The 27,144-nt window shown below is 44.1% G+C and overlaps 2 protein-coding genes across 2 annotated transcripts; both read left to right on the plus strand.

Annotated features, from left to right (window-relative positions):
• The first annotated feature begins 5,759 nt into the window (after positions 1–5,759).
• LOC120695533 lies at positions 5,760–9,898 on the plus strand. Its single transcript, XM_039978757.1, has 3 exons — positions 5,760–6,101; positions 7,371–9,530; positions 9,604–9,898. The coding sequence occupies exon 2, from the start codon at positions 7,478–7,480 to the stop codon at positions 9,473–9,475; it is 1,998 nt and encodes a 665-aa protein (XP_039834691.1). The 5' UTR covers positions 5,760–6,101; positions 7,371–7,477; the 3' UTR covers positions 9,476–9,530; positions 9,604–9,898.
• Positions 9,899–24,017: 14,119 nt separating this feature from the next.
• Positions 24,018–26,498, plus strand: LOC120652740 (protein NRT1/ PTR FAMILY 8.3-like). The gene is given in 6 exon segments (XM_039930651.1): positions 24,018–24,158; positions 24,472–24,571; positions 24,649–24,866; positions 24,993–25,525; positions 25,659–25,998; positions 26,001–26,498. Coding segments are annotated over 6 exon segments (1,830 nt in total).
• Positions 26,499–27,144: the final 646 nt, after the last annotated feature.

The following is a 27,144-nucleotide window of genomic DNA, read 5'->3' on the forward strand; positions in this document are numbered from 1 at the left end:
GGCGCCCTCCTCCCTGGAGATCGGCTTTGGCATTTTGGCGTGGAATAGTACAGAAGAAAAGTAGCCAGGTGCCCTCCCCCTCTTCTCCCTCTATGTTCTTCCTCCTTCCTCTCGTCTGGGGAGGATTTTAGCCATGGAATTGTGAAGACCTTGTACTGAATTTGTGTGGGAAAGGAGGCCCTTTCCTCCTTGTGCCCTCGTGGCTTTTGGATTGAAATCGTTCTTGTGTTCGTTTGGAGCTCGTGGTGCATGAATTCCTCGATTTCTTGAGTTCCTTGGTTTCGGGTTTCTTCCACTTGTTGCTGTGGTACTTGATGCTCTTTTGTGCGACTAGAATCATCCTAACCAAGAACTAAAACTCATCTAGGTCGCGAGCCATCAAGAACTCAGTTTTTGGAAAATCCTGAAAAACCCCGCTTTTGCTCGGTTTTTCTTCAATTCCTGTCAAACCATGGAGTGAATCGTCGTTTCCTTCAGTGGGTAGGTTCACAAGGTCTTTGTGATCATGCCTACAAAATTTGGTAAGGTTTGGACTTGATTTAATCCCTTGAACCTTGTGTTTTGGATCGAGCCGAGAGGAAAACAGAGTTTCTGCGCTAGGGCTGAATTTCTACCTAACACCGGTTAAACCGACGTTCGAGTTCGAGCTCGTCGGTTCAACCGGTGAGTAGGTTTCTTGCTCATTGGGGTTTTCTGCGTGTTGATGGACTGCACCGGTGCTTTCTCTCTCTAGTGCATCGGTTCATCCGGTGTTACTTCTCAGTGTGCTTCTTTGACCTGTTTAACCGGTGTATTGGCTTTTCTTAGTGTCGGTTGAACCGGTGCTCTGCACTCAGCTTTGTCAGTTGTTGCACGTCGGTTGAACCGACGAAGTGCCTCTGTGCACATCGGTTTAACCGGTGCACACTGCGTGGATTTGGTGCGTTTTGTTGCCCCTCTGGACAACTGCACCGACGTCAGTTTCTGATTTTGTCGGTTAAACCGGCGTCGCTCACTGGTTGAACCGACGCTATTCAAACCAGGGCGTCGGATCAACCGGTGCTTGCTGTCTGCTGCTGCCGGCTCTGTATCACCGGATAGACCGATGTATTTAAGCTGTATACGTCGGTTCAACTGGTGATAGTATACTGTGCTGTTATCGAGCTGATTTCGTGTGTTTGTTTCCGCGCTCGATTTCACTTGTTCCTAAGGTTTTAGTGTTTGTGTAGCTCTTCTATAGCTACTCTTCACTACGCCTAGGACTCTAGGGTTGGGGTGCGCTTTTGGATCTTGAGCCGAAGTTTTCGATTGCGATAATTTTCGAAGGCTCTCATTCACCCCCCCTCTGGTCGCATTTCTCGGTCCTACAAAAAATGCCACTTGCCGCTCCTTAGTTAAAAGATGTTAAGAAATTGTCTTTGATGTGTGGGCTCTGATGTAAGGGAGAGAGGTCCCAAAGCAAGGTTTAAGGCCAGAATCATCGGGGTGGATCTGGATGTCAACAGACAAGGGTTTGTGTCACACCGATTTCATAGCAGTTCGATGCCAGGTTTGAAAGCTGGATGTTTATCTATTATATAAAGAAACTATGTGCATCAGAATCAGTTTACACACGCATAGCGACATTACATGTGAATAGCAAAACTATAAAATGACTGTTTATTACAAAAATGAGTCAAATGTCATAAGCGAATAACATAAAAGTCACTCAAATATGAAATAAAGTATTGCAGCAGATAGGGGTCCATTTCTACATGTACGTCAGCCGGGGAACACGTATGCTTAGAAATCCCCAATGCCCCCATAAACTCCATTGTACCTCGATCCCTCATCTCAATGGCATTATTTCATGATTATTGATTCTAGATGTTTATACAATTTTATATAAAGTTAGTCAAACTTAAGATAGTTTTAACTTATAAAACTAGATGTAGCTATATATTTAATGATAGAGAGTATAAAATAGTAAGAGTGAGCACCTGCCATGCTTTGGAAGTGCAAATAATCACTAACATACATGGCTAAATTAAGGAAAGGTACGGTTGGCATGGGAGAACAACCATGAGTTTTTAGTTCCTCAAGTGTTATTAGCATTTAGTTACTATAACTACATGTAAGATATAAAGAATAAATGACATCATTGTGAATATAAATAAGTATCTATAACTAATATTGCGATGGTCTGATGGCTATATATTGATCGTAAACATGGTTAATATAAATCAGTTTTGAACACTCTATAAAGGTTGTACACTCTATCCACAAGTTATGGTCCCTCTTTACATGAGGTAGCTAGATTCGCAAACACCACCAAGGTGAGTCAGTTGGATTTCAACTAATACTAGGCATTTACAAAGATTTCTTTATATATATGTTAGTAGCCTGCTACCGTTACTATCCATAAACCAAAAATCCAGGTGATGAAGTATGGCGAGAGAAGCTAACAGCTGCATGCAGACCGAGAGACGGCGTGGCTTCTGTTGATCAGCTGGATGACCGTGCTTCTTTTGGATCGTGCGTGTGGGCTGTGGAGTCCTGTGTCAATATCCCCGGGAAAGTAGCAGGTCTCGCGTGCATATGTATGCAAAGGTTATATTAGCCATGTAGTATCCCGTTGTCATTTTGGTACCCCGGTGTGAGTGCATCTCAATCAAAAAAAGAAAAAAAAAGAAAAGCCAAGTCTGCGGCGAGCTAGATCCCTGGCGCGCGGTTCCAACAGCCACGACTAAGGGTGGCGATGGAGCACCAATGGATACCCGTGGATCACCTCTAATTTATTTTATTAAATTATATTTGTAAAAGTGGGGGAGAAAAACGAGATATCAGTTTATTGGGTTGAATTAGAGGTGATCCGCGGGTCGCCCCACCCCTACGGCCCTACCCTTAGCCACGACCCACCATATCATGCTTTCAAGCATACGTGGATCGGAGGATCGGATCACCTGCGTGCACTTGATTTTGCTGACTCTGGCTGACCGGCCCCAAACTGGTGCAGCTAGGCACTAAAAATAAAAAAAAAGAAAAGACGAGGACAGATCGATCTGTGGGTTCCCGTTCCTTGCGGTGGGGCGGCATTGATACACATCGGCACCCTTTAGCTTGGGGACGTGCTAACGCGGTCACGAGCGCGCGACCCCTCAGCGCAGCCGCCATGTACCCCCGCCGCCATCTCCTCCCCGGGCTTTGGCGGCTCCCGCCGCCTCCTCCCCTAGCTCCGGCCGCTCCCGGCGCCTCCGTCGCCGCCGCTAAACGTGCTGGCGCTATTCTCCTCCAACCTCCTCTCCCCCGCCGCCTCCGCCGCCCACCCGCCGTCCCCCTCCGACTGCCTCCGCCGCCGGCCGGCAGCCTCCCCCGACACCTTCTCTAGGTCCGCTGCACACAGGCCACGACAACCCCCACCCTAACCGACAACCCCCACCCTAAACCCGCCTCCGGCGGCAGCACGCAAGGAGGAGATGGGCCGAGGTGGGCCGCCGCGGTCGCGCTGATGGGGGGAGGGTCACGCGGTGATGTTTCTGTTTAGCTTGGGCCTTGGCTAATAAGTCTACCGTAGCACGCGAGACAGGCGTAATGGGATCAGTGCTTGGCTCACCTTGCGGCGCGTCGATGTTGAAAGAGATGCGATGGGGCCGGGGGCAAGGACGAGGGTGGTAGGGCGCAAATACGCGGGGGGGGGGGAGGTGAGGCAAGGCAGCGACTGCGACGCGGCATGAGTCAATATCGCAGAAACAGAGGGGGCGACAGGAACAGGGCACCGGCCGATTGGGCCCCGGGGGAGGGCTGCTGTAGAAGGCGGTTTGGGGATTTCGACAGGGAAAGGATAAAAAAAAAGGCAGCGACTGGCGTGCAATCGCCGTTCTTGTGCAAGCATGCAAACGACGTCCCTCACACGTTTGATCCGCATCCAACGGTGGATTAGATTTATGCACTTAAGTCCCTCCACGCCTCCCTGTTTGATCTATTTATATTTTGCGAAAACACCCTTCGCCATAATGAGGATCAGGAAAACGATTCTCCCGTCCCCGTCGTCCGTCGGAGTAGTCGCGAGGGCACCGCACGCCGGTGTGCCGCCATAGGCCGATCTCCCGCGTCGCCGTTTATGGGCGCGATTTCCCAGCGACGCCGCCCCCTATACTCTCATCCAAGGCGCCTTGGTGTCCCACTGTCCCTGCTTTCCGCCGTTGCTCCCACGAAAGTCCGGCATGGAGCCTGCAGTCTGCGGGAGGTCTGCGATGGAGGCCGCCGCCCCTGGGTCCCAGATCCGCCGGACGGCCGGACTCACCAGTTAGCTCTGGCGCCGCTTCTTCAAGAAGGCTCGCCTGTGACGCCACTTCCATCTACGGTATATGCCGGTCCTCACCGACGGCAACGGCACAGTCGCAACCGGTTAATGCAGGATCTTGTAGAGGCGATGGTACCTAGTTCTAGTATTCTGCAAGGCGTTTGTTTCGAGGTGGGAAGGTCATGACTGGCAGGGAATGTGTCGACCTGCCACCGTGAAGCTGTCAAAGGTTTGGGCGTCGTTCGCGGCGACGGCGCGTGCGGCAACCGGCAACCTCGTCGTCATGTGGCTCTCCTGTACGATCACAAGCTATGAAGCTAGACCTCCTGAATCCACATCGGTTCATCCAGGGGGTTATTGGGGGGGGGGGGGGGGGGGGGGGTCTCAGTGCATAAAACTAAGTCATCGTTGGATGAGTATTGGACGCACGACGGACACCGATTGCATGCTTGCATAGGAGCGATGCTTGCATAAAAGGAGTTTAGCATGAAAACATTGACAATAGTCTTTAATTCCAGTGGCGTACCTAGGATTTCAAAAAAGATATGCCACGCCAATTTTTCCACTTGCAATTCGGTATAATTTATATATAATTCAGTAAATAAGTAAATAAATATCACCGAGAAATTCAGTTATTAAGAATAAAAATTACATTTCAAATGTTAAATTCAATAGTTAAATACCGATGTTGCATAATTATAGTACAAATAGTTCAAATATACTAGTTCGAATGAATAACATAAGCTATTTCTTGTCTGGTCTATGATTTTTAATGTCCACACACATTCATGAATACATAATTTCTATACGCTACAGAATTATAGTTTGGGTTTCACTTCCACAAATATCATACCAGAAATCCAGAATGTGCGTGGAGGCAGTGCAGCTGCCAAGTGGAGGGCCGAGGCACCGAGGTCTCGCTCCCGGGTTACGGCTGCAGAAGGGCGGAACCGGGGCATGCAGCAGCACAGCAGGCAGCAACAACGTCGATGTCGAGAGGCTTACGCGGACGATGCGGCGCAGGGGCGAATCGGCGTCCGTTGGCCGGCGGTGGCGCGTCACCATCGCCGAGTCCCGCTCGGCTTGCAGCAGTGCGCGGAGCCACGAGACGTCGAGAGGCACGAGTGCCGCCAGAGGTCCCGTTTGGGGCCGACCATGCGTCCTTCCTGTCTTCCATCCGTGACCGTGAGAGGCTGAGCGCCCTAAGCACTAAGCAGGCTGAGTTACGCTGCTGGGCCTTGGACTAGCTAACATTTCTTTTTACTGGGTGGGCTGGAATTTTAGATATGCCGTGGCATACGTGGCCCACCCACTAGGTCCGCCCCTGTTTAATTCCTGAGTGAAGTCGAGATCTTGACTTGGTTGTCAGGACTGGTTGACAAGGTGAATATCTTTTGGAATAGCTATGCGTTTGATTTCGTTGTGGAATGAAGGTGCCTCCTCCTAACTCCGACTTGATCCATGGCGTATAAACGACGCAAAGCGCTTTATCTGCTGTCCCCAGTCGCGCCCTTTAATTTTCTCCTTTATTGACCGACAAGTGAATCCAGAGAATGCTTGGAAGGAGCAAGACTGCAAAAGACAGATTGGCAAACAAGTCTCTATTCTTTCATGACCAGCTGGTTCCTCTCTTGCCCCCGATCCCCTCCAAGATGAGATACTGTCTCCTAGCTAGATCTATTATCCAGCTCTCCCAGGCCATTTAGACTTGCAACTACCTAGTTAACTCTGTCGGCGCGCGTTGCGGAGCATCCTGACGTTCGTCTGTCTACTGGAGCTCGTGCCATGATTGATGCATCAACCTTCGATTAACAGAGACATCTCTGTTTCTAGCTCTCAGGTAACCCACACAAATTCAGTCTTCTAAACCTTCTCTCTCTGTATGTGCAAGAGTCTTCCCAATTATTTGTTATTGTTATATGCATCTGGATTGCAAAGATGAATATCAACATGTTTCAGGAATAATTTGTAATCAAGTCTGCATCCAAGCAAATAAAACTGCAGCATTACAAATAACAGAGCAAGTAATGTATAAATAGGTGCGCTCAATAAATGCAAGCAACCAAAATGCTTCGCCTGTCTGCAATCTGAACACTGATTATCTTCACTAGCTTCGATCAGATGAACAGAGGTTAGGATTAATAATCCATATTTCCAGAAAAGCTTCTTTACTTGAGCTCTAAGTAGGCTAATGCTGGTTGAGTGAAAGTAGAAACCGAGGCTTGCGCCCATAGCCTACTCCTTAATGGTATGATCATCAGTTTGTTACAACTTACATCTACCATATGGTGAGAAAAATGTTCTTCGAAAATTTTATTTCAAAACCAGGAGACTAGCGCTTTTACTTAACGCTCTTAACAAATTCGCCTAACTTCCGCGTCATTGTTGTCAAAGTGTTGCAGTTCTAGGGCTGTGTTTCTATCTTATTGAGGTTAAGGCACCGTCCGATCCTCTTTGGTGGGTTGGCGCTGAAACGCGACTCAAAAAGAAGACTAGCTATGCGTGCATCTTTTGAAAAAATAACCAACCTCTAGAACCCTCAGCTGCGCTTCTAGAAAGGACACAGCCTATATCGTTCTTATCTCCCCCTAACGTTTTTTTACTAATCCATGACCTGTCAAATAATGACGACTGATCGAATTAAACATACTTGGATGCATAGAGTATTGAAGGTTTCTGGACGACTACCTTCTGTGTAAACATGGCTAACAGTATAGCTTTGCTGATATTATGCTGCGGTAGCACCATTAATGTTGTTGGACTCTGATTCCCTTGATTATTATGCAACGCAGAGACTGGATCCGGTCATACCGCATTACAAGAGTTGTGTTGTATTGTACTTGTCTTACACTATAGTGTAATTGGTTCCTTTGAACAATTGTAACAGCTCTAAGTTACATATTTCGATAGCTGAATTAATCTGAACCATGTTAATCTGGATTCATCATAGTTTATCTTTCTTTTTTTACTAACATGCTAATTTCTACCAAGGAGAGGGAACATTTGGGGATCTTTTTTCTTATTTTAATTTAACGTCATACATGCAAGAACATGCATGTTTTTCATATAAAATTATTAAATGACATAAATGTATTTGTGCTACATGCAGTGCATTGTGGAGACATAACATCGTTGCAATAAGAGTAATAGAGTTTTTACAACAACCCACACATTGGCTAGAACAAGGCAAGGGGTAACAACATTAACCGATTAAGCATGAACTTCACAATGGAGGGCTTGGTGGAGCTATGGAGCAAGTGGGAAATCCAATTGGTGGTACTGCTCAGCTTCACCTTGCAAATATTCCTTTTCTTTGGTGGTGGTATTAGGCGGTACTACACAAACACCATTCTTAGGCTTTCCATCTGGCTGGCCTATGTGGGGGCAGACATGGTTGCAGTCTATGCTCTTGGCCTCATATCAAAGAATGATGAGAATGCTGCAACATCAGTTGGATGCCATGGAATTAAGAATCCAAATGACATTGATTCAAGTCACAACCAGTTAGCTTTCTTCTGGGCACCATTCCTCCTCATCCATCTTGGTGGGCAGGACACCATGACTGCTTTCTCTGTGGAGGACAACAACTTGTGGCTGAGGCACCTGCTGAACTTGTCCATCCAAGTCTTCTTGGCCTTATACGCCTTTTGGAAATCGACAGGTCGACACAACCTGAAGATTTTAGCTCCAGCCATACTTGTCTTTCTTGCTGGAATCATCAGGTATGGAGAGAGGACATGGGCTCTTAAGTGCGGTAGCCGAGATGGCCTTAGGGAAACAAGTTGGCAATTGCAAAAACTGAATGTTGAAGTTGATAAGGGAACCTATGTTGGCACAGTCTTTTATGGTTTAAGCTCAATGCCAGGAGTCCGAGATCTCTTCTCCGGACGCAACGTCTCCCAGATGAAAGTTCGTGAGGTATTCAAGTTCCAAGCAGATAGACCACTGGATCAAGTGCTCAAGTTGCTAGAGGTAGAGCTTGCTATGATGTATGATGATCTCTACACCAAAGCCATGGTGCTTCGTACAACGAGTGGAATCATACTCCGGTGCATCAGCCAGATCTCAATAATATCTGCCTTTGTGCTCTTCATAATCGCAAACAGCAAACAATATTCCAGCAGAGCTGATGCTGCAATCACCTACGCGTTATTCATCGGCGGCTTTGGTCTTGAATCTTGTGCTGTCGTTTTGATGGTCATGTCACCATGGACCTGGGCATTCTTCAAAGCTCGAAAGAATGAAATGCTTGCCCATGTTACTTGGCTTCTTCTCTCGGGTAGTATTGGTTGGCCGGAGAAGAGGATATTGTGGTCAAACTCAATGGGGCAGTACAACTTTCTGAGTTCGTGTATAGTCCTTCATCAACCAAGAACATCATCCAAAGTGCTTATCTTCTTCAGAAAGGTGTTAAGTTCTGTTGAAAAGAAATTTTTTGTCAGAAAGCTACGCCACACAAAGCATGTTCAAGTAAACAAGGACATCATGGAAAATGTTGTCACATGGGTTCAGCGTGTTGCTCGCGAGGAGTTTACTAGACAAACTGAGCAACAACACTGGTCACATATTCGTCCAATTATCAAAGCTACACTGAACTCCGCCGCTAATTCTTTTGGTGATAACATCATCCTGTTGCATACATATACAGAGCTGCACCTAAGGAAACGCCCTAACGACGAGGTCATCAGCACGAATGGTACAGTTGCAAGCATCAATACTATCATGGACACATGCAGAAAGATATCAAATTATATGGTCTACCTCTTAGTTGTGCAGCCTTCCATGTTGCCCCTCAGTGGCACTGCAGAGGATACGCTAGCAGAATTTTATGAGAAGGTCATCAGGAATAATAGCAGCAGCAAGCAGGATGTTCTGGACACTGCTTATCAGCTAGTGGAGAATATTCTGGAGTTTGGTGACGAGGAATGTTTGAAAGAACAGGAAGAACCCGGGCTATGGTGTGAGACATTGATTGAGACCAGAGACGTGTGGATGAGACTACTTATTTTTGCAGCTGGCAAGTGCCCAGTGGATCTGCACGCCAAGCAACTGGGAAGAGGAGGGGAGCTTCTCACCTTCGTCTGGTTACTCATGGCACACTGTGGAATTGGAGATGTTGCTCATCAGGTTGACCTGATAAGTAGTAACAATGTTATGTCAGGGCAGTTTTGTGCGTTCCATTTTCCTAGTGAGGCAGAACAATCTAGTGCATAAATAGATCCTGGTAATAAGCTTAGCAATCTAATGGTGAGAGCAAATTTCTTAGATGGTGAGTCTGTTTTCAATAGATCAGGCCGGTTCACTAGATCACCACTGACACATTTTTGTTTCATTGACCCTAGTTGAGGGAACAAGGTGAATAGGAGCCACTCCAAAATTCAACCACAATAACCTCTCTAAGGGGGTGTTTGGGAGAGCTCCACTCCAACTATTTCAGCTCCACTCCAACAACTCCACCATAGAGCAGCTCCACCATGGAGTTGAGGTGGGTGAAAAGATGTTTGGCTTGTCTAGTCAACTCCAGCTCCTATTTTTCAAGTATTTTTATGGATGTCCATTTTTACCCTTTGTTGTTGGGCTGCAGGCCCATTTTCCTGGATGCATCTATGGGCTGCTTTTGTGTCTTTATGCGATGTATTTGGCGGCGGGTGTCCATTCTGTATATGTAAGGTAGTACAGGACATTGGCAAGCATGAATATAAAAAAAATTAAAAGGACACGTATAAACATTCGACATCTTAGATCATACAAAAAAAAAGACGAAAACATACATAGCAATATTTCTTCTCTGTATTTTCTTTAAACCTGTTCTCATAGCCTAGATATGAATCACAGCAAGTAGCCCATGAACGAATGAAACAAATTCACCTATTTTTTTCGCTGCTTAACAGGTAGATCTGGAAAAAAAATAGAAAATGGTGTGTTTACAAGTAAACAGCACATGGATCAACATCTTCAGATAAAGCAAAATGAAACTATTTCTTCCTTCATTGCTGCATAGCATCGATGAAGGAGACGAGCATGGAGACGCTTGAGCCAGATCTGGTCAAGAGTGAACCTGGTAGTCTCCCCTTCGATGGAACCAGGCGGCGGACAAGAAGAACCCAACGCACAGCGGCTCGGCACCTGCTGCAAGCGCACGCGACGGCCGTGGGCGCGGGCGTGGGCTGGAGACGGCCGGGCGGCGGGCGCAGGCTTGGGGGCGACCACCACGCGACCTGAGGTCATAGGCCGTGACAGGGCTTGAGGGCGGCGGAGTGGAGGAGCGGGAGGCCATAGTGGTGGCGGCGGCGGCGGGGGAGAGGCGCGCGGGATGGGTCCGGCGACGGCAGTGGAGAGGCGCGCGATGAGATGTTTCTGTCAAATTGGTCTGCTCTGAATCCTCTTGCACTAACCAAACCTTTCGGTCTATTGGCACATGGCACGCCAGCCGACCGCAATAGACCGAAACTTTGGCAAAGGTCCTATCGTGTACCAAGGAGGCCCCTTCGTGAGTAGGTGGGGTCGATGTATAGCCGGCGACGATGGCAGTGAGCTTGTCGGAGGTAAGAAAGACAGAGTTTTAGAGAGGTTCGAGCCGCCGGAGCATATAACACTCTACATCACAGTGGTTGTATTTGCTGGGGTTCGAGTGAGCTTGAGAGAACTTGTCCTTCACAAGTATGGATCTCTCCCTTTTATAGTCTAAGAAGAGAGCCCGACCACTCCGCCTGTATGGGTAGAACACAAGAAAGACCTTCTTACACCTGTAGCCGGCTTAGCCATCATACCCTATGGTCCTATGTCTAGGATGCTACTTAGTAGTAGGCATTGACTTGAGACAAATGATAGGACATTCCCTCTCTGTACATACTCGAGTGCTTCTGCTGCCTGGAGCCGCACGCACCACCCGGTCACTCCTGTGGGCATTTATTACTCTTAGGCGTGCAACTGGGTGTGCTTGGTCTCTGACTGGTCAGAGGCCACGCAAGTAAAATCTCTCGGGTGCAGCGTATCACTTGCATTTAATGTTGTGTAGAGCCTGGGGCAGAGCGTGCTCGTCTTTGGCTCAGGTGGGAACTGAGCTTACTGGCGAAGTCACGCCGGACCCGCCCCTCCAGACCTGGAGGAAGTGCGAATCCGGTGACTGCCGCCAGCTGTTGCCTCAGCTGCGCTAGGTCCGGCCTAACGCTGGGCGTCGGTCCGACCTGACGCCTCTGTACGGCTCCTAGTGGGCCGCCGTGAGTCAGCCCAAAGGCTCGATAGCTAGATATGCATTTGTCCATCTCCCTGAGGCCCCTAGGGCGATGACATGTCCTCTTCGTTCATTTTCACACATTCCAGACTATCTGGTCCATGCACCAAGCCCAAGTCTTTTTGTCATCAGACGCTTCATTTTCACACATTTCGGACCATCTGGTCCATGCACCGTGTCTTGCCCAAGTCTTTTGTACATCAGATGCTTCAAAGGTCTACTCCATTCAATCTTATACAGACTAGACCATCTGGTCCATGCAATTTTCTCTGATTTTAAGTAGTTTACACTTTCACGAAAAAACGTAATTTACTTGGTCATCTTTGTGTGTTTGCCCATGTTGTTGCGGCTCCCCTTTGACCCTCATCCGCTAACCAAGTAGCGGAACCCCCGATTAGGGTAGCACTTCGGGCTTAGCCTTCATCCTTCTTTCTCTTCTTCTTTTTTTCATCCTTGGACCTAAACACCTACGAATGCATGTGCATCTCAATAAACTTATTAGTCTAAGTGTTGGTTTTCAATCAATAACCAAAATCACAAACAGGATCCAAAACATGGCAGGTGAGGCCACAGACTATCCACACCTAGAAGTGGACTATATGAACATAGAAAGAATAGAAAAATAGTTTTGCAAAAAAGGCTTAGAAAGGGAATATCGATCAAACCATCTCCAAATCCAACCAAACTTCAGGAATATGATCTAAAGGTCAAACTGAACTTGTCTCCAAAAGATCTCCTCAAAAGGATCTCTAATTCATGGCCTCTACAAAAAATAAAGTTGGTGGAAGGATGTTGGATCTAGAACACCCTTAAACTGAAATACTCAAGTTACTAGAGGTTCTAGGCCCAATCTTCATATGGAAATACATTCAACCTCGTCCTAGCAAGCTCACAAAACTGCAAGAACAAGGAATTCAGCCATGGATCAAGAAAACACCAAAAATCCAAGGGAAACCTCAAAACTATGCAAAAAGAGGAAGAGAGGGGAAAACATGGAATCAATCATTAATCCTCTTGAATTTGGACACCTGGATCTAAAGAAAAGTATTTGGATTACTCAAGAGGTCTCCTAATATACAAAATGCAACCACCGCCCAAACATCATCCCTCTCTTTAGTGGAGAACGAAGGATTGAGGTGGCTAACTCTCTAAATCCCTCACCCTCTCTTATAGGGATGAAAACGGGATTTTTCGGTTACTGTCGGAAATTTGCCCAGTTTCGTTATCTGACTACTTATTGTCAACTATAATACGATGCTTGATAGAAATTAGAAAATCAAAATTTAATCTCAGTAACGGTTTGAAACGGTATTCACCATTACACAATCAATATGGTGAACGGTATCTCGGTAAACGATAGTTTACCGTTACAGTTTTCATCCCTACTCTCTTACATGAAGCATTTCGCTGCACCTAAGGCTAATAAAAATGAAATTGGGGGTCAAAGGCCTAGAGATGGGAGCAGCCCTCTCCCATACATATGGCGCCCTACATATGACTAAACTACCTTTACGCTAGAAATTAAATCTAGAAGCCCATACGGACAAAATAGGAAAGATACATGAGATGTGATTGGATGGCCATAATGCTATGAGCACATTGCTTTGCTTCAACGCAAGCTTTGCAATGATGCCATATACATTGATCCACGCATCCGGTTCGTTGTTTTTAGGAAAATCCTAAGCCATGGGCATGCCATCCCTCCTTGGCTTCAACTAGGGCCTTGGCCTGCCATTCCTCCGATGACTTGGCCCACACCGTCTTCATCCTTTTCGATGATTTTGAGGCCCAAACCATCTAAACCATTCACATCGTTGGTTTTTTCTGACTTAGCTAACAAACCTCCTGGCTTCAATGTGTCACTCTGCTGCGAGCCACAAGCTCCAAGTCACAAAGACTCGGTCCTTCCCTTGCTTGACTCCGCCACCATTGTCGTACCCACGTGTCCCTACACAGCTTCTATAGCATTAGGATTGCATGGCCCACAACCCCACACGGCCTACTTTTGTGGCGGAACCACCCAAAACTACTGGGCCCGGGTGCACTGATCTTTGTTGCTAAGCAACTCTGACCCAAATTGGCACTCACCGGTAGTTCCTCGAGTGAAGCCTCGATAAAAGCCACGCGATTCCAGGATCAGCAGACAACACTCACACGAAGGTGAGCCCAAAGATTACAACACAGAATATTTCATACATCTCAGAGTGATTGCAGCGGAAAGGAAATTTATTACAAACCATGTTCAGAGTAGCAAAGTACTACGGAGTTCCAACTACTCAATTATTCAAGTCTCATGTTCAGCGGAAGCAGTAAAAGATAACTAGCGATATATAGTGACGCATCGATAAAGCCCGTACGAATGTGTCACTCAGAGGGAGGGCGATTAGCACCAGCTGAAGGGCCATCCCACTCAACAGACCAACCCGGAGGCAAGGTACAAGGCCAAGTAAGACTTGCAAACAGATCTTCAAAGTTAGTACCTGAAAAACAGTGCCACAAGCAAAGCTGAGTTTACTAATACTCAGCAAGACTGACCCGTCTCCGGATATAACATAGTCCGATAACTAGACATGCAAGGCATTTTGGTTGGTGGGGTTTGCTTGCCAAAAATGCCGCTAAGTGTTGATCCTTACTTTCAGGTTTTACTTAGCCGGATTCTAGTGGGATTAACCATTCTAAATTTGCAACTAACTCTACACAAACATGGTAGAGCAATCATTTAATCAACCAGCAGTATTATCATCATCATGTTCCACTTGTTACTCTATGTGACCGAAATCATTAAGCAATCTCATACCGTGAGAGGCGGACGATTCCGAATCGAATTTCAACCTGGCCAGGGGAACCTAGACCACACGCATGGGGATTGACTTCGCTCCCACCCACGCTACTTTTCCCCTTTCTTTCCAGTCCGTGGATCCGGGTCACCCTCCCTGACTACAGAGTCCGACCACTCTGCACCCGTACGTCGCGACAAAAATATAAACCCTACTTCTACCAAGAGGGTGAATGGTCGTTCCACTCGCCGGTCCAATCAGGTACTTAAGCTTACCGATTACCATATTTCTCGGTATGTGGCTAGTACTTTCAAACGCTTAACGAAATGAGCCACACACCGCGACCTTAGCCATTTTTTACTACACCAGCGGGGTATCACAACTACACAACCCCGCCCGTTGTCCTTACATTTCAACAGGAATTAAAGTCAGTACAATTCCTATTTGCTCGTGAGAGGCAGGAAACCACTCGACTTCTACCGTACCTATTTAGCATGGCAACTAGTCGATAGAAAGATCCGGTAGCATACATAGGTTCCTAGGGATCATGCATCTAAGGTTTTCGATCAATGCCTAGAAAACTTAAATGCAGAAAACCAACTATTACCATACATTAATAAATAGATAGCAGAATGATAATTCGGAAAAATTAGCGGGATTATGCTCCGGGGCTTGCCTTCTTGGGCACTGTCAGGCAGAAAAGCTTCTGGGGCTTGGCCCAGGTCTTGAGACAAGTTAGTACAGTTCAAAGAAGCCTCCTGCTCCGCACGAGAGTCCGCAGGCACTAGTTCGTAGTCACCGTCCGCGAGATTAACCGTTTCTATATGCCATGCAAGATTATGAGTTATTCATGGATAACAATTTCTTTCCTTCACGATAAAGTTGTAGTCTAGCAAAAGTTACTTAAGTGATGATTTCAACAGTTTATTTCATGGGCAGTCATTTATAGAGTAGTAAACCTAACTACGTTTCTTCATGAATGAGTGGGGGGTTTTAGTTTTCATTTTTCAATTTCAACACATAGCATGCTTCTCTTATTTCTTATCAACACAACTACTAAAGAGCTAGTGATGAAACACTAAAGTAACTCAGATCCAAACTTGAACCTTCATGGCATAAATTCAGCATTTACCATAGAGCAAAAACTATAACTATTCATGCAAATGGATTACTCTAGTTACTTTATCTTTTTGTACAGAACGTTCAACATGGGTTCTGGTGCTACAAATTTTATGGGAGCAACTTCAAAGCATATACTCAGCACTGAAATTTTTCCAGATTTTATTCACTTATATAACTGAGGTGATAAAAAGAACAAAAACAGCAAGCTTTTAACTAAGATTAATTCTACAGAGAGTTTTACTAGAGATATGGCTCTCAAATTTTTACCAGAGACTAGTAATGAGTTATACATACTCCAGAAAATTTTTCAAGATTTAAATCACTATGGTAAATTAGTTATTCAGTTAACTTAGCATGAGTTTGCATAAATTTCTCAAGGTGCATTTAGCTAGTATTACATATGAACTTTTTATTACAGGTAGAGCATACTCTAAACAAGATCATGCCCAAAAATAATGATCAGAAACATTGTAGATTACTCAGAACAAAAAATAGTAAACCTAGCCCTAAGATGCTAAGCATGATTATTCGACAAAGCAAAACTCAGTAACTGCAGCTCAAAATTTTTAGACAGGAACACAGAGCTAAAAAGAGACTCCAGAAATAAATATAGGTTTTTCTGAGCATAAGAACTATATATGAGGAATTAAGTTGATTACACAAGCATAAATCATGGTATATAGCAAATGAACTCTAATAAATCTGAAATTTATGTATTAACAGTGTTTTTGTTTTAAATGCACTCAGTAAAAATTTCAGAGCAAGTTCATGTGCATAGTTTCCAGAATTAAATCAAGAAAGCTAACAACAGATTAGAGAATCTTGATTGTTCCAATATGATACTGCTTTGGTTTTAATGTGATCTTAAAATTCCATTAGTGATAACATATCCAAAAGTCAAGGTCATTTGATGGGCAGAACTTCATGAACATGCATAAGGTGGTTTTCTTATTCTTTTCACTAGATTAAATTCGGTTGAGTTTCTGCAAATGTGAATGTTACAAAATTTATAGATCTTGTTACAAGGAATCCAGATCAGTTGAGTTTGCATTTTTTCGATTTTTCTGTGATTTGTTTCGCATTTTAGGAGTTCACTGGTATACACTGAAAAACTTGCAGAAACACCCTTGAACAAAGAAAAGTATTTACAACCGGGTCCTTCGCCGGCCTTCTCCGCCGTGGCATCTTGCCGGTGGTGTTCTGCGGTGCAGGGCTTACCGGGGCTGCCACGGGGAGGCGCGTGGGAGAGAAAGGATCGAGGAACACCTACCCTGGTCGACGTTCGAGCGTCTGGTGCACGGTTTCGAGCTCGTCGGCGTCAATGGCGGGGTGGTTGTTCGGTTCGCCGGCGCTGGAGGTGAAGGAGGGCTCGGGGTAGGGGAACAGGGAGCGCACGAGCACGGCGTGAGCTCGTGGATGCTTCTGGGGTAGCTGTTGTGCTCGATCTCCCTCGGAGCTGGCCGGTCTGCGGTGAGCCTGAGCTCGCCGGCGGCGGCGCAAAAGGGGAACGGCGTCGGGAGGAGGTTTGGGGTCGATTCCGCGCGCGTGGAGCTTAACTAGGAGGTGGCGAAGCTGTTGCGGTGGTCGGAGGGGGCAATGTGGGGCTGGGCTAGCCGGTCCGTGTGAGCTGGATCTCGGCGGCCATGGCGGAGCGGCGGGAGGAGGAAGAAGGGGAAGAAGGGGCGCGATGTGGAGTTCTGGGGGTCTTTATAGGCCAAAGAGCTCCTGGGTGAGGAATGTAGTGACTGGGGGAGGTCGATTTGGTCCTGGGCGACTCGACGGCGAGCGGGCGGAGCTGCAGCGGCGCTGCGCCGGCCGGGGGTGTCGTGGCGGCTCGGGAAGGGGTCTGAGACGCGTGTGCGCGCGAGGGGGTGCCAAGGGGCGGCTAGGTGGCGCTGAGAGACTCCCCTGGGTCCATTTGGCCGCGGGCGCGCGGTGGACGAAGTCCACCGGCGGCGTACGGCGGGCGGCGGGCGAAACAGAGCCAGCCGGGAGAGAGAGATGGAGATGGGGGCTCTTTTGCGATTTCTGAAAATTTCAGGGACCTCTCGGTAAACTGAAATTATCTCCTATTTGGAGGGCTCAAATGAAAAAGTGTTGAATACCACTTTTGCATAACTTTTCAAGATCTACAACTTTAGTGTTATGCAAATTTTCATTTGAAACTCACATTTTGAACTATTGGTACATTTACATATTTGCACAAAAGGACTTTAGTTTTATTCAGTTTTTGAATTGATTTTGGCTGAAGTTCAATTGAGCACATGTCAATTGAAACACCTCTCATGAGCCACTAAAATTTGGTGCACATTTTTGAATTAAATTTTTGAGTAGCTTTTCACTCCTTTTTCTTTTTCCTTTAATTCCTTTTGTATGATTTGTCTTTTATTTGACCCTTTCTCTTTGAATTAATTTCTCAAAATTTTCCTTTAACTTTAACTAAGGTACATTGATTGTATTTAAAAGTACTGACACCTGAGGGGTCACAACTTTGGCCAAGCATCGTCTGCTCTTCGCTGTTGAATGGTCATAGGCATAAGTGCCAAACATGCCCTCACGTCACTACATGGTCCGTTGGCGCACATTCTCGGCTCGCCGGTCTCAAACCACCATCACCGATCACTATGTCATCCGTGTACACCTGCACACTACAAGCAAGAAATCACATGTCTCCTCGGAGCACCAAGCTTGGTTAGTCCACCTAACTCACCCAAGACGCCTTCACGTGTTGACAATCACTTAGCACAAACCGATGAGCAAGTCATCCTGACTTTTGAGAACCATCCAATACATAGCGTTTTATTATAGCGAACAAAAATCACTCTTGTACATCCATATTTTTGTGTAATACTCCATCTGTCTCAAATTATATGTTGTTTGACTTTTTTGATACCAATTTTGAACACTTCATCTTTTTCAAAGATTTAGAATTACTATTTACTATGGTTTACTTTATCATATAATATATTTTTAAGCACGACAGAAACTTGTTCATATTTGTATAAATTATTTGAATAAGACAAGTGGTTAAAGTTTGTTTTGAAAAAAATCAAACAACCTATAGTTTGGAACCGAGGGAGCAGCACCGAGACATCATGTAAACCATGACGTGTGATATAAGATCAAAAAACGATGAGGGGATGCACACTTGATGCTCTGGCTAAATCTCTGTCATGAGTCGTTATAAATGGTCTATGTAATTTAACACTATTGAACACCTTGTGATAAAAGGGCTTTATGTTGGCCATCATTACGCATGCTAGACCGAGGCTCTGTTTGTTTCAGCTAAAAATTAGTTGCTAATTATTAGCTAGTATTAGATATATCTAACCAGCTAATAGATGATAGTTGGTTGCACACTTGTTTTAATGAAAATTAGTTAGACCCATTTAAGTCCAAGGTAACTAAAACCAACTGAATTTCAGAAGCTAATTATTAGTTGTGTGCAAACAAACAGGGCCTGATAACCCTGATTGTAACATGTGAGGGCTGAGAGGTGAGGGTGAGCAAAGAAGCAGCGGTGGAGCAGTGAGGAGGATCGAGAAACTTGATCAGTAGTTTTTTCCGAAAATGTTGGCATCAGTCTCAAACAACCCGGGTGCGCTAAAAGGTTAGTATTTAAATGAATCTATGGCACCGACCTGTTAGTGTTTTGGCCATTTGTATTAGGAATTTAGGCATTTTCATGCTAAATTTAATCCAGAAATAGCATGCGATTATTGTGACGACATATATGTGCACGTGTAAACTACTAGACGCAGTAGCTAAAAACATGCTCATCATCAAACATAATGCGATACTGTTAATTAAATAGATCGCAAAGGTTGCTAGGATGTACCCAGCGGAGGGACCCATGCTCAAGGCATCGGTTGCTCCATTCACGTTAGTCGCCATAACGTGTTGTTCGATGTCGTCGATCGAGGCTCGATGCAGGACGTTGTTCGCAGTGTAGTCCCGCGAACAACCATCGAGCAGGAGTTGCGCCAGGAGGAAGACGTGCCACGGACGGCCACCACCAGGAGATGTGCGCAGCAACTCGAACGGACACCGGGAGGAAGATGAACGGCGTGCGCAGCTACAGCTACCACACCAGGGACGGAGAAGCGAGCAGTCGCGACGACGCTCCCCAAAAACCTGATCGCCTGCACACCTAGCAGGTGTCGCTAGACGGGCGGTGGTTCCGGAGGCCTGCTCTCCCAACTCTCCGTGTGCGCAGAGTGTTGGGACGGGGAAAGGTTGGAGACAACTCAATTGTGAATAAGAGCAAGACAAGCTGGAGTCAAAATTCAGCACTCTCGAATGAGAGTTGTATGCTCACGTATATACACAAGAGAGAAAATGAAGAGGTGCATAATGGCTGCCATCACTACGCATCATGGTCATCAAAATAACCATTACTAGTAACTCCCACCATCAAAATGGCCGTTACTAGTCACTAGTAACTCCCACCGTCAAAATGGCCGTTACTAGTCACTAATCAAGCCATAAGTTAGCAGCCACTTATTCTCTCAATTACTCATACAAAACTCCTAACTTAAACATGAGCCTTGGAATTTATTGAACTAGCAAGGTGGCCCGCGCTAATAGCACGGGTAGCTAGTTTTTTATTTAATTCTTTAAAAATATTTACATTGACAGAAGAGATGTATTTTGTAATTTATTTATCTCTCGTTTGCTCTTGTTGAATATTATACTACTTGCAGCTTTCTATGTATAGGAGTTCATATCAATCATCACTTTTTATGTTGCTTTGTTCTATGTTATAGTTGCATATTTTAGTACTTAAACCTGCAAAATCTAAATTTGCGGATTGAATTCAATTTTGGGTCACCTTGAATACGGAGCAAATTGTACATAATTGTATTCATATAAAGTTTTTTATAATTATGAAATATATTTATATGTATTTAATAGTTATGTTTGCCAACAATCTGTAACTTAGATGTTGGAGTTCGATTTGTATCTTGCAATATTTTGATTAATATTTAGCGAAAATATATCTAGTGTAGTTGTTAGAGCACTTAAGTAGCATCTAGCAGATCTAGACCTGACTCATCATCGGAGCGAAATAAAAATGATCATGGATTAGACAAAAAAAGTTATGCTAAAAAATAAGTTGAGGCCTCCTGCTGGCTTTGGTAAATAAATGTTATGCAAAACTTATATATATGTGTGCTATGTTAATGCATATATGTTTTAAATTTTTTATTTAACCGAACCTATTATTATTTTTCCCACTTTTGTTACAGCACAATTTATTTGTTTTTAGCCCATATGACTGCATATATTGGTCTACTTTAGAGTTTTGTCATCTCGGTGATAGATAGTTCCATATATATTTTTGTTGTTGTTTCTAACTCTTTTCTTTATTTTCCATTTTCTCTAGCAATTTTATTGATTTCTCTGTCTTCTATTTTGTTCCTCGGTATATTTGAAATCGATTAGTGTGTATTGCATCCGATGCATCTAATGGAGAAGTTTCCTATTTAGTATTGTGCCTCAGGGTTTTTTTTCCTGAGCGAAGAGGAGCATCGACAACGTACATTTGTTTGAATCATTTGATTTTGTACTGTAGGCAATCGACTTTGAGATAGATTAGTAGGGCTTCAGGCCTGTATCTGTGGCTAAAATAACTCCAGTTGTAGCTTCTTTGATGGAGCAGCTTTTTTTTATGGATATAGAGATGTTTTGAAAACCGTTCGGTAGAACCGTTTCTTCTAATTTTTCATGAATATATGAAAGATGTCAAATGTCCAACATGACATGGCTATAATTTAATATTTTTCTCATTCTAATGATATTATTTATAGACTAAACCAATAAATTCACTTTTGTCCTTTTCTTTTGCCCTCATTTTCCCATTTTTCCTGCCTTCTTTTTCTATTCTCCTTTTTCTACTTTCCTTACCCGTTCAATCTTGGTGCTTCTTTATCCTTTTCTCTTTTCTTTCTCTGTACTTCTTTAGAGGTATCGATCACATTTGTGTTCCATGCCTAATGTGTACTTATAGAAGATTAGATGGGGATAATAATGTTAATAATTATCTATGCTATTTGATTCCTCACATGACTAACTCCCTGATTTTTCCCATGCATCTATTTAGATTGAGCTAATAATAGTCACATTTATTTGTAGGTTTCGGTGCTTTACCCTTTATCCCAGTGATTATTACTTGTATGGAACTATTTATATGCCCATAGAATCATAATTCTTTGTTGACCACCATCAGATTAGTTTGTATAACTAAAGTTGTTCAAGAATATACAATATTTATGATAATAATCCTTGCTTGGAGAAAACATTGGTTCTTTAGCGGATATTTCTCTCACATTGATTCGTCTGTGTATTCATTGGCCCACACTTACAATCATAAGGTGCAGATGGTCTTGCAATAGATTGCAATATGTGAAACTCTACGCATCATCATTATTTTTTCGTCTCTATCTTGACGTTTGGTTGCTCCAGAAGAAATGGATTGATTGAGTTCGGCAATGATTTTGAGTAGAATCCAGTGTGCTTCATGCAGCTGCATGTACTGCAGGACGTTCTTGAGACTCAAAAAGTTGTGATTCGGAATCTCGGGCAAAAACTATGGTCGCGTCGTAGTGCAGGGCGTTCCAAAGGTTTTTCAAAGCAATTATCTCTTTCAATAGTACCAATACAATACAACTATGGTCGTGTTGTCACGCTTATGCTATTGCTATTTTTTTTGCATCTTTAAGGAATATTAATGCGAGACATAGATGGTAATATGAGTTTTTATGTCATGCGGACCCTGTATTTAACTTTAATTAGATACATACACTTTTTGGTAGTTTAAAATATTGCATCTCATTAAATTGGACATGGACTCTTTTGTCCAATTTAGATCATTAGATCTTCATTAAATCGAATGGTGTAAATCCTATACACAAATACTATTTAGATCTTCGTTAATTTGGAGTATTTATTAACTTTATTTTCCATGAAACTCAAACTTGGATTTTTATTATTGCATTTGATACTATTTATTTAGCTATTTTTCTTCTTAATATGATTCATAATTACTACACACATCAACAATAATTTTTTTATTCTAGTTCTTGCATTTATCTATTTATTAATCATATTTGATGCCAATTTTTTTATACTTTTAATTTTAATTTAGCTATTTGGCTAATAATAATTTTTTTGTCGTGTGCCAATGCTAATTTTTTTAATTTTATAATTCCGAATTTGCCTATTTAGTAATTGTATTCAACATGGACTCTTTGGTTAAGTCCTAATTTCCTTATTTTTTCAATTCCAAATTAAGCTATATTTACCAATCGTATTTGGCATGGACTATTTGTCATGTTTTTTTTAATTTTTTAAATTCGAAATTAACTACTTATTAATCTCATCGCGTTTCTTTACTCCATCATCATCACGAAATCATCCGTCCATCCATCTTCAACATCCCTTCACGTCGGGGCAGTGCCACGACACCGGGGGCACATCGCGTCGGAGGCTCCCTCCGCCAGCTTGTTGCCTGCGACCACCGTGCTGCTAGCCACCAGTAGTTGCTAAATAGGCACATCTCTTTGCATTCTAAAACATATGTTTTTTTCCATCAAGCTCACGTATTACCCATGCCCCCTCTTCTTCAATCGTACAGAATGCATAATCCGTTTGCAAAACTTTTAACAGGTACTAACAATATGACATACTAAAAAATTAGTCAACTGACAACAGTTGGACAGTCATAGAATAACGTAGGAATTTCTAGACCCTCTCGACGAACGTGGTGGCTTATTTTAACACTCCCTTAATAATATAATAGAATTTATACTTTTAATTTTAAATTTAGCTATTCAGCTAATATTAATTTTTATCTAGTGGTAATGCTATTTTTTTAATTTGATAATTCAGAATTTTCCTATTTAGTAATTGTATTCAAGGACTCTTTGATTAAGCCCTAATTTCCTTATTTTTTTAATTCCGAATTAAACTATTTACTAATAGTATTCAGCATGGACTCTTTGCCATATCTTAATTTTCCTTAATTTTTTAAATCCGAAATTAGCTATTTATTAATCGTATTTGATATGAACTCTTGAGTTAGTTTGAACCGTTAGATCTTCATAAAATCCAATGGTGCAAATTCTTCTCTTTTTTAGATTAATGTGGAAATTTCTAGACCCTCTCGGCGAACGTGGTGGCTTCTTTTAACACTCTTTTAATAATATAATAGATATTAAATAAATGGTTTTAATCTCAAATATTCTATCAATTTGGACAACGTCAACAACACAGTGGCGCGGCATACAAAGTCGTGTAAGGAAGAAAAGTTAAAGAAAGTTGGTGAGAGATACTACGAGGAATGGCTGGCAGTGTCAGGACAGGACGGCGGCATGAGCATGGAAGTTTTCGCTAGTTTATTCGACCCATACGATGGCAAATGATGGATGGATCCAACGCCGATGCGCCGCACGTGCTTTGCCGATCGACGATGGAGGTATAAACTGCAAAAGCCATTGCTGCAACATGTGGAGCTTGCGGGTACATCCATCTTCCAGCCGCGAGAGCGAGATCTCTGGCCTCTCCCTCGCCCTCGACGCCGCCTTCACCCCTTCTGTCTCGCCGATCGCACCGGCAGAAGCTCATGGCAGACGACGACGAGGACCGGTGGCGCCGGCCTTGCCTGAGCCAATGTGAGGAGGCAGCATACAGCCTGAATGTGGACAGCAACGACGACAATATGGAGTCTGCCGACCACTCCATTGTTTCCACCGATGGCCATCCGGTAGGTACCTTCTGTTTCGATTCCCTTGATGAGTTCTCTTGCTGTGGACTAGTATGAAGGGTCACGTGTCGTTGATTCATCATCTGATGGTATATATGGTGTACAATACATGAACATGATAGTACGAACTTACTGAGAAAAACAGAGTGTCACTCTTGTTCATATAAATCTGAAACTGCTGCTTTAGGAGCTTGTCACGACGGCAGAGAGTTGAGTGTTACTACTTACTAGTGTGAGGTATATACAATGCCTGTCATTTGTCGATCCATATAATGAGTTTACAAATGTGATATCCTGTTGTCACGGTTTTCAGGAAAGTGAATTATGTACCTGCAATGGCTCTGTCGATATCAAAGGCAACCCTGCATCGAAAAAACATACAGGAACATGGAGAGCCTGCTACTCAATTCTTGGTAATCAGACGCTGGCGCCTATATTTTTCTTATCCCAAAAGAGTTTTATTCTAGTCATGAATTTTTCTCAAATGCAGGTGGTGAATTTTGCGGTTCGTTGGCGTACTATGGTGTTGGGACAAACCTGGTCAGCTACCTGACAAAAGTGCAGAAGCAGAGCAACGTTGCCGCTGCGAGCAACATCGCTTCGTGGCAGGGAACCTGCTACCTCACTCCCCTTCTTGGGGCATTCTTGGCAGATTCCTATTGGGGAAGGCACCGGACAATTGTCATTTCCCTCACCATCTTTACCTCTGTAATAACTTTCAGCACTCCCTGCAGCCTTTGTTTGTGAAATCTGCATGTTCAGTTCAAATTTCTTCCACGATTCAAGTGTACAACTATCAGTGCGTATGTATGAACGTTTGTTTGCACTTTGCAGGGAATGGTTCTACTGACACTTGCAGCAGTGATACCAGCAAGCATCCACACTTCGGAGATCTCTCATCAGGATGCCCTGAATTCTCTCGGTCTTCTCTTGACTGCTCTAGGCCTAGGTGGTATCTGGCCATGTGTTCCCACATTTGGGGCTGATCAATTAGACGACACCGATGGAACAGAGAAGGTGCAGAAGGAGCTGTACTACAACTGGTACTATTTCGCAGTAAATGGTGGATTCTTCTTTGCGAGCACACTCCTCGTGTATGTTCAGGACAACTGGGGGTGGGGGTGGGGCTTCGGCATACCTACACTGTTTTCAGTGATTGGAATAGCCGGATTTCTTGCCTGCATGAAGATCTACAGGTATCAAAGACCAGGAGGAAGCGCGCTCACTAGGATTTGCCAGGTTTTCGTTGCAGCTATTCGAAAGGTCCATCTGGATGTGCCGATTGACAGCGCTCTTCTGTATGAAACGCCGGGCAAGGAATCAGCAATTGTAGGGAGCAGAAAGTTGATGCATACTGAAGGACTAAGGTATGGTATTCAGGGCTTTTGACACACAATCTTCTCTTTATTCATTCAATTTATTTTTCTGCGTCTTGGTCTAAAAGTTCTATAATTATTTTTGTCCACAAGTCTGTTCTGAATAAATAATTGTCGCGTTTAGGTTCTTTGATCGAGCTGCCACCATTTCTTCCTCCAATGAAACAACCGCTGATGTGCCCAGTCCATGGAAGCTTTGCACAGTGACACAAGTGGAGGAGTTGAAGATCTTGGCTAGAATGTTGCCTGTCCTACTAGCTGGCATAATTTTCAACACAGCAGAAGCTCTATTTCCTCTTTTCGTGGAGCAAGGACAAGTCATGGACAACTACATGTATGGTTTCTCCATTCCTCCCGCCTCTCTGACGACCTTCAACTGCCTCTGTATCCTCATCTTGGCCCCTTGCTACAACAAGGTTCTCATGCCGATGGTGAGTAGGATCACTGGCATCAAGAGAGGGTTGTCTGAGGCTCTGAGCTACAACGCATTGGTGTCGGAATGGTTTTTGCTGTGCTTTCTTTGGTTTCAGCTGCAGTGGTGGAGATGGTGAGGCTTGACATCGCCAAGGAGAGAGGGCTACTGGACCGTAACGCAGCAGTTCCTATGAATATTATGTGGCAGGCACCACAGTACTTATTTGTAGGCGTAGCGAAAGTATTCACCGTTGTTGGTTTCTTCGAATTTGCGTACGAGCAGTCTCCTGATGCCATGAGAAGCTTGTGTCAGGCTTGCTCTCTTATCATGATCACCCTCGGAAGTTACCTTGTCTCTATCACGTTAAAGTTCATCGATTCAGTAACAGCGGGAAGAGGGCGCCTTGGCTGGATCCCAGAGAACCTCAATAAGGGTCGTCTTGATCTTTTCTTCTGGTTGATGGCAGGATTGCAGCTGCTGAACCTTCTTATGTTTGCGAATTCTGCTACGACATACAAGCGCAAACCTGAGTTTGTTCTCCTAGTGTGAGCTCAGGACTCAGGAGTGCCTAGCGGATCCAGGACTAAAAATTAGGTATGGCGGAGGCGCAGAGTTGAAGTCTTGAAGACAAACAAAACGAGAAGTCGGGAACATCTATAATAAATAGTTCACGCTAAGCGGTAACCATATTGCATAAAGATAACAGATAATACCTCAAAAAAGGCAAAAACATTTGCTCCATGTAACGGTATTAGACATACATCCAAAGCTGAATGATAAACCTATAAGTTTGAAAATAAAATGATTAGTCACCGCTTCACCTTCCCTCTAAATCACGAAAGGGCCTTTTTCCTTCAGTAGCAAGCAAGTTGGGCTTTTAAAATTGGTTTGGCCCACTACTGGACGCCGGGAAAACGAAGAATCGGCGCCGGGTCTAGGTAGGGCGGCCGCCCAGGCTCGCCCTATCGGATGATCCGCCACTGCCTACCTATATATGCCTGCTTGTACTCTTACATTTGTGTTGCATGCTACGTGACCTCAAAATTTTGACAGGCTACTTTTGTGGGAGGTTTTGGATATTCCTACCACTTAAAAAATAGAACAGAACAGTAATAACGTGTTAGGAACCATACAGTGTATCATGTCCTAATGTAAGTTGTGCATTCCCTGATCACTCTCTTTAACCGCCACGCAT

This window comes from Panicum virgatum, chromosome 1K (genome assembly GCF_016808335.1).
Source record: "Panicum virgatum strain AP13 chromosome 1K, P.virgatum_v5, whole genome shotgun sequence".
NCBI lineage: Eukaryota > Viridiplantae > Streptophyta > Magnoliopsida > Poales > Poaceae > Panicum > Panicum virgatum.

Bases quoted from the DNA above. Each gene is read 5' to 3' on its own strand.
- LOC120695533 (XM_039978757.1), top strand. From the start codon at position 7,478: ATGAACTTCACAATGGAGGGCTTGGTGGAGCTATGGAGCAAGTGGGAA.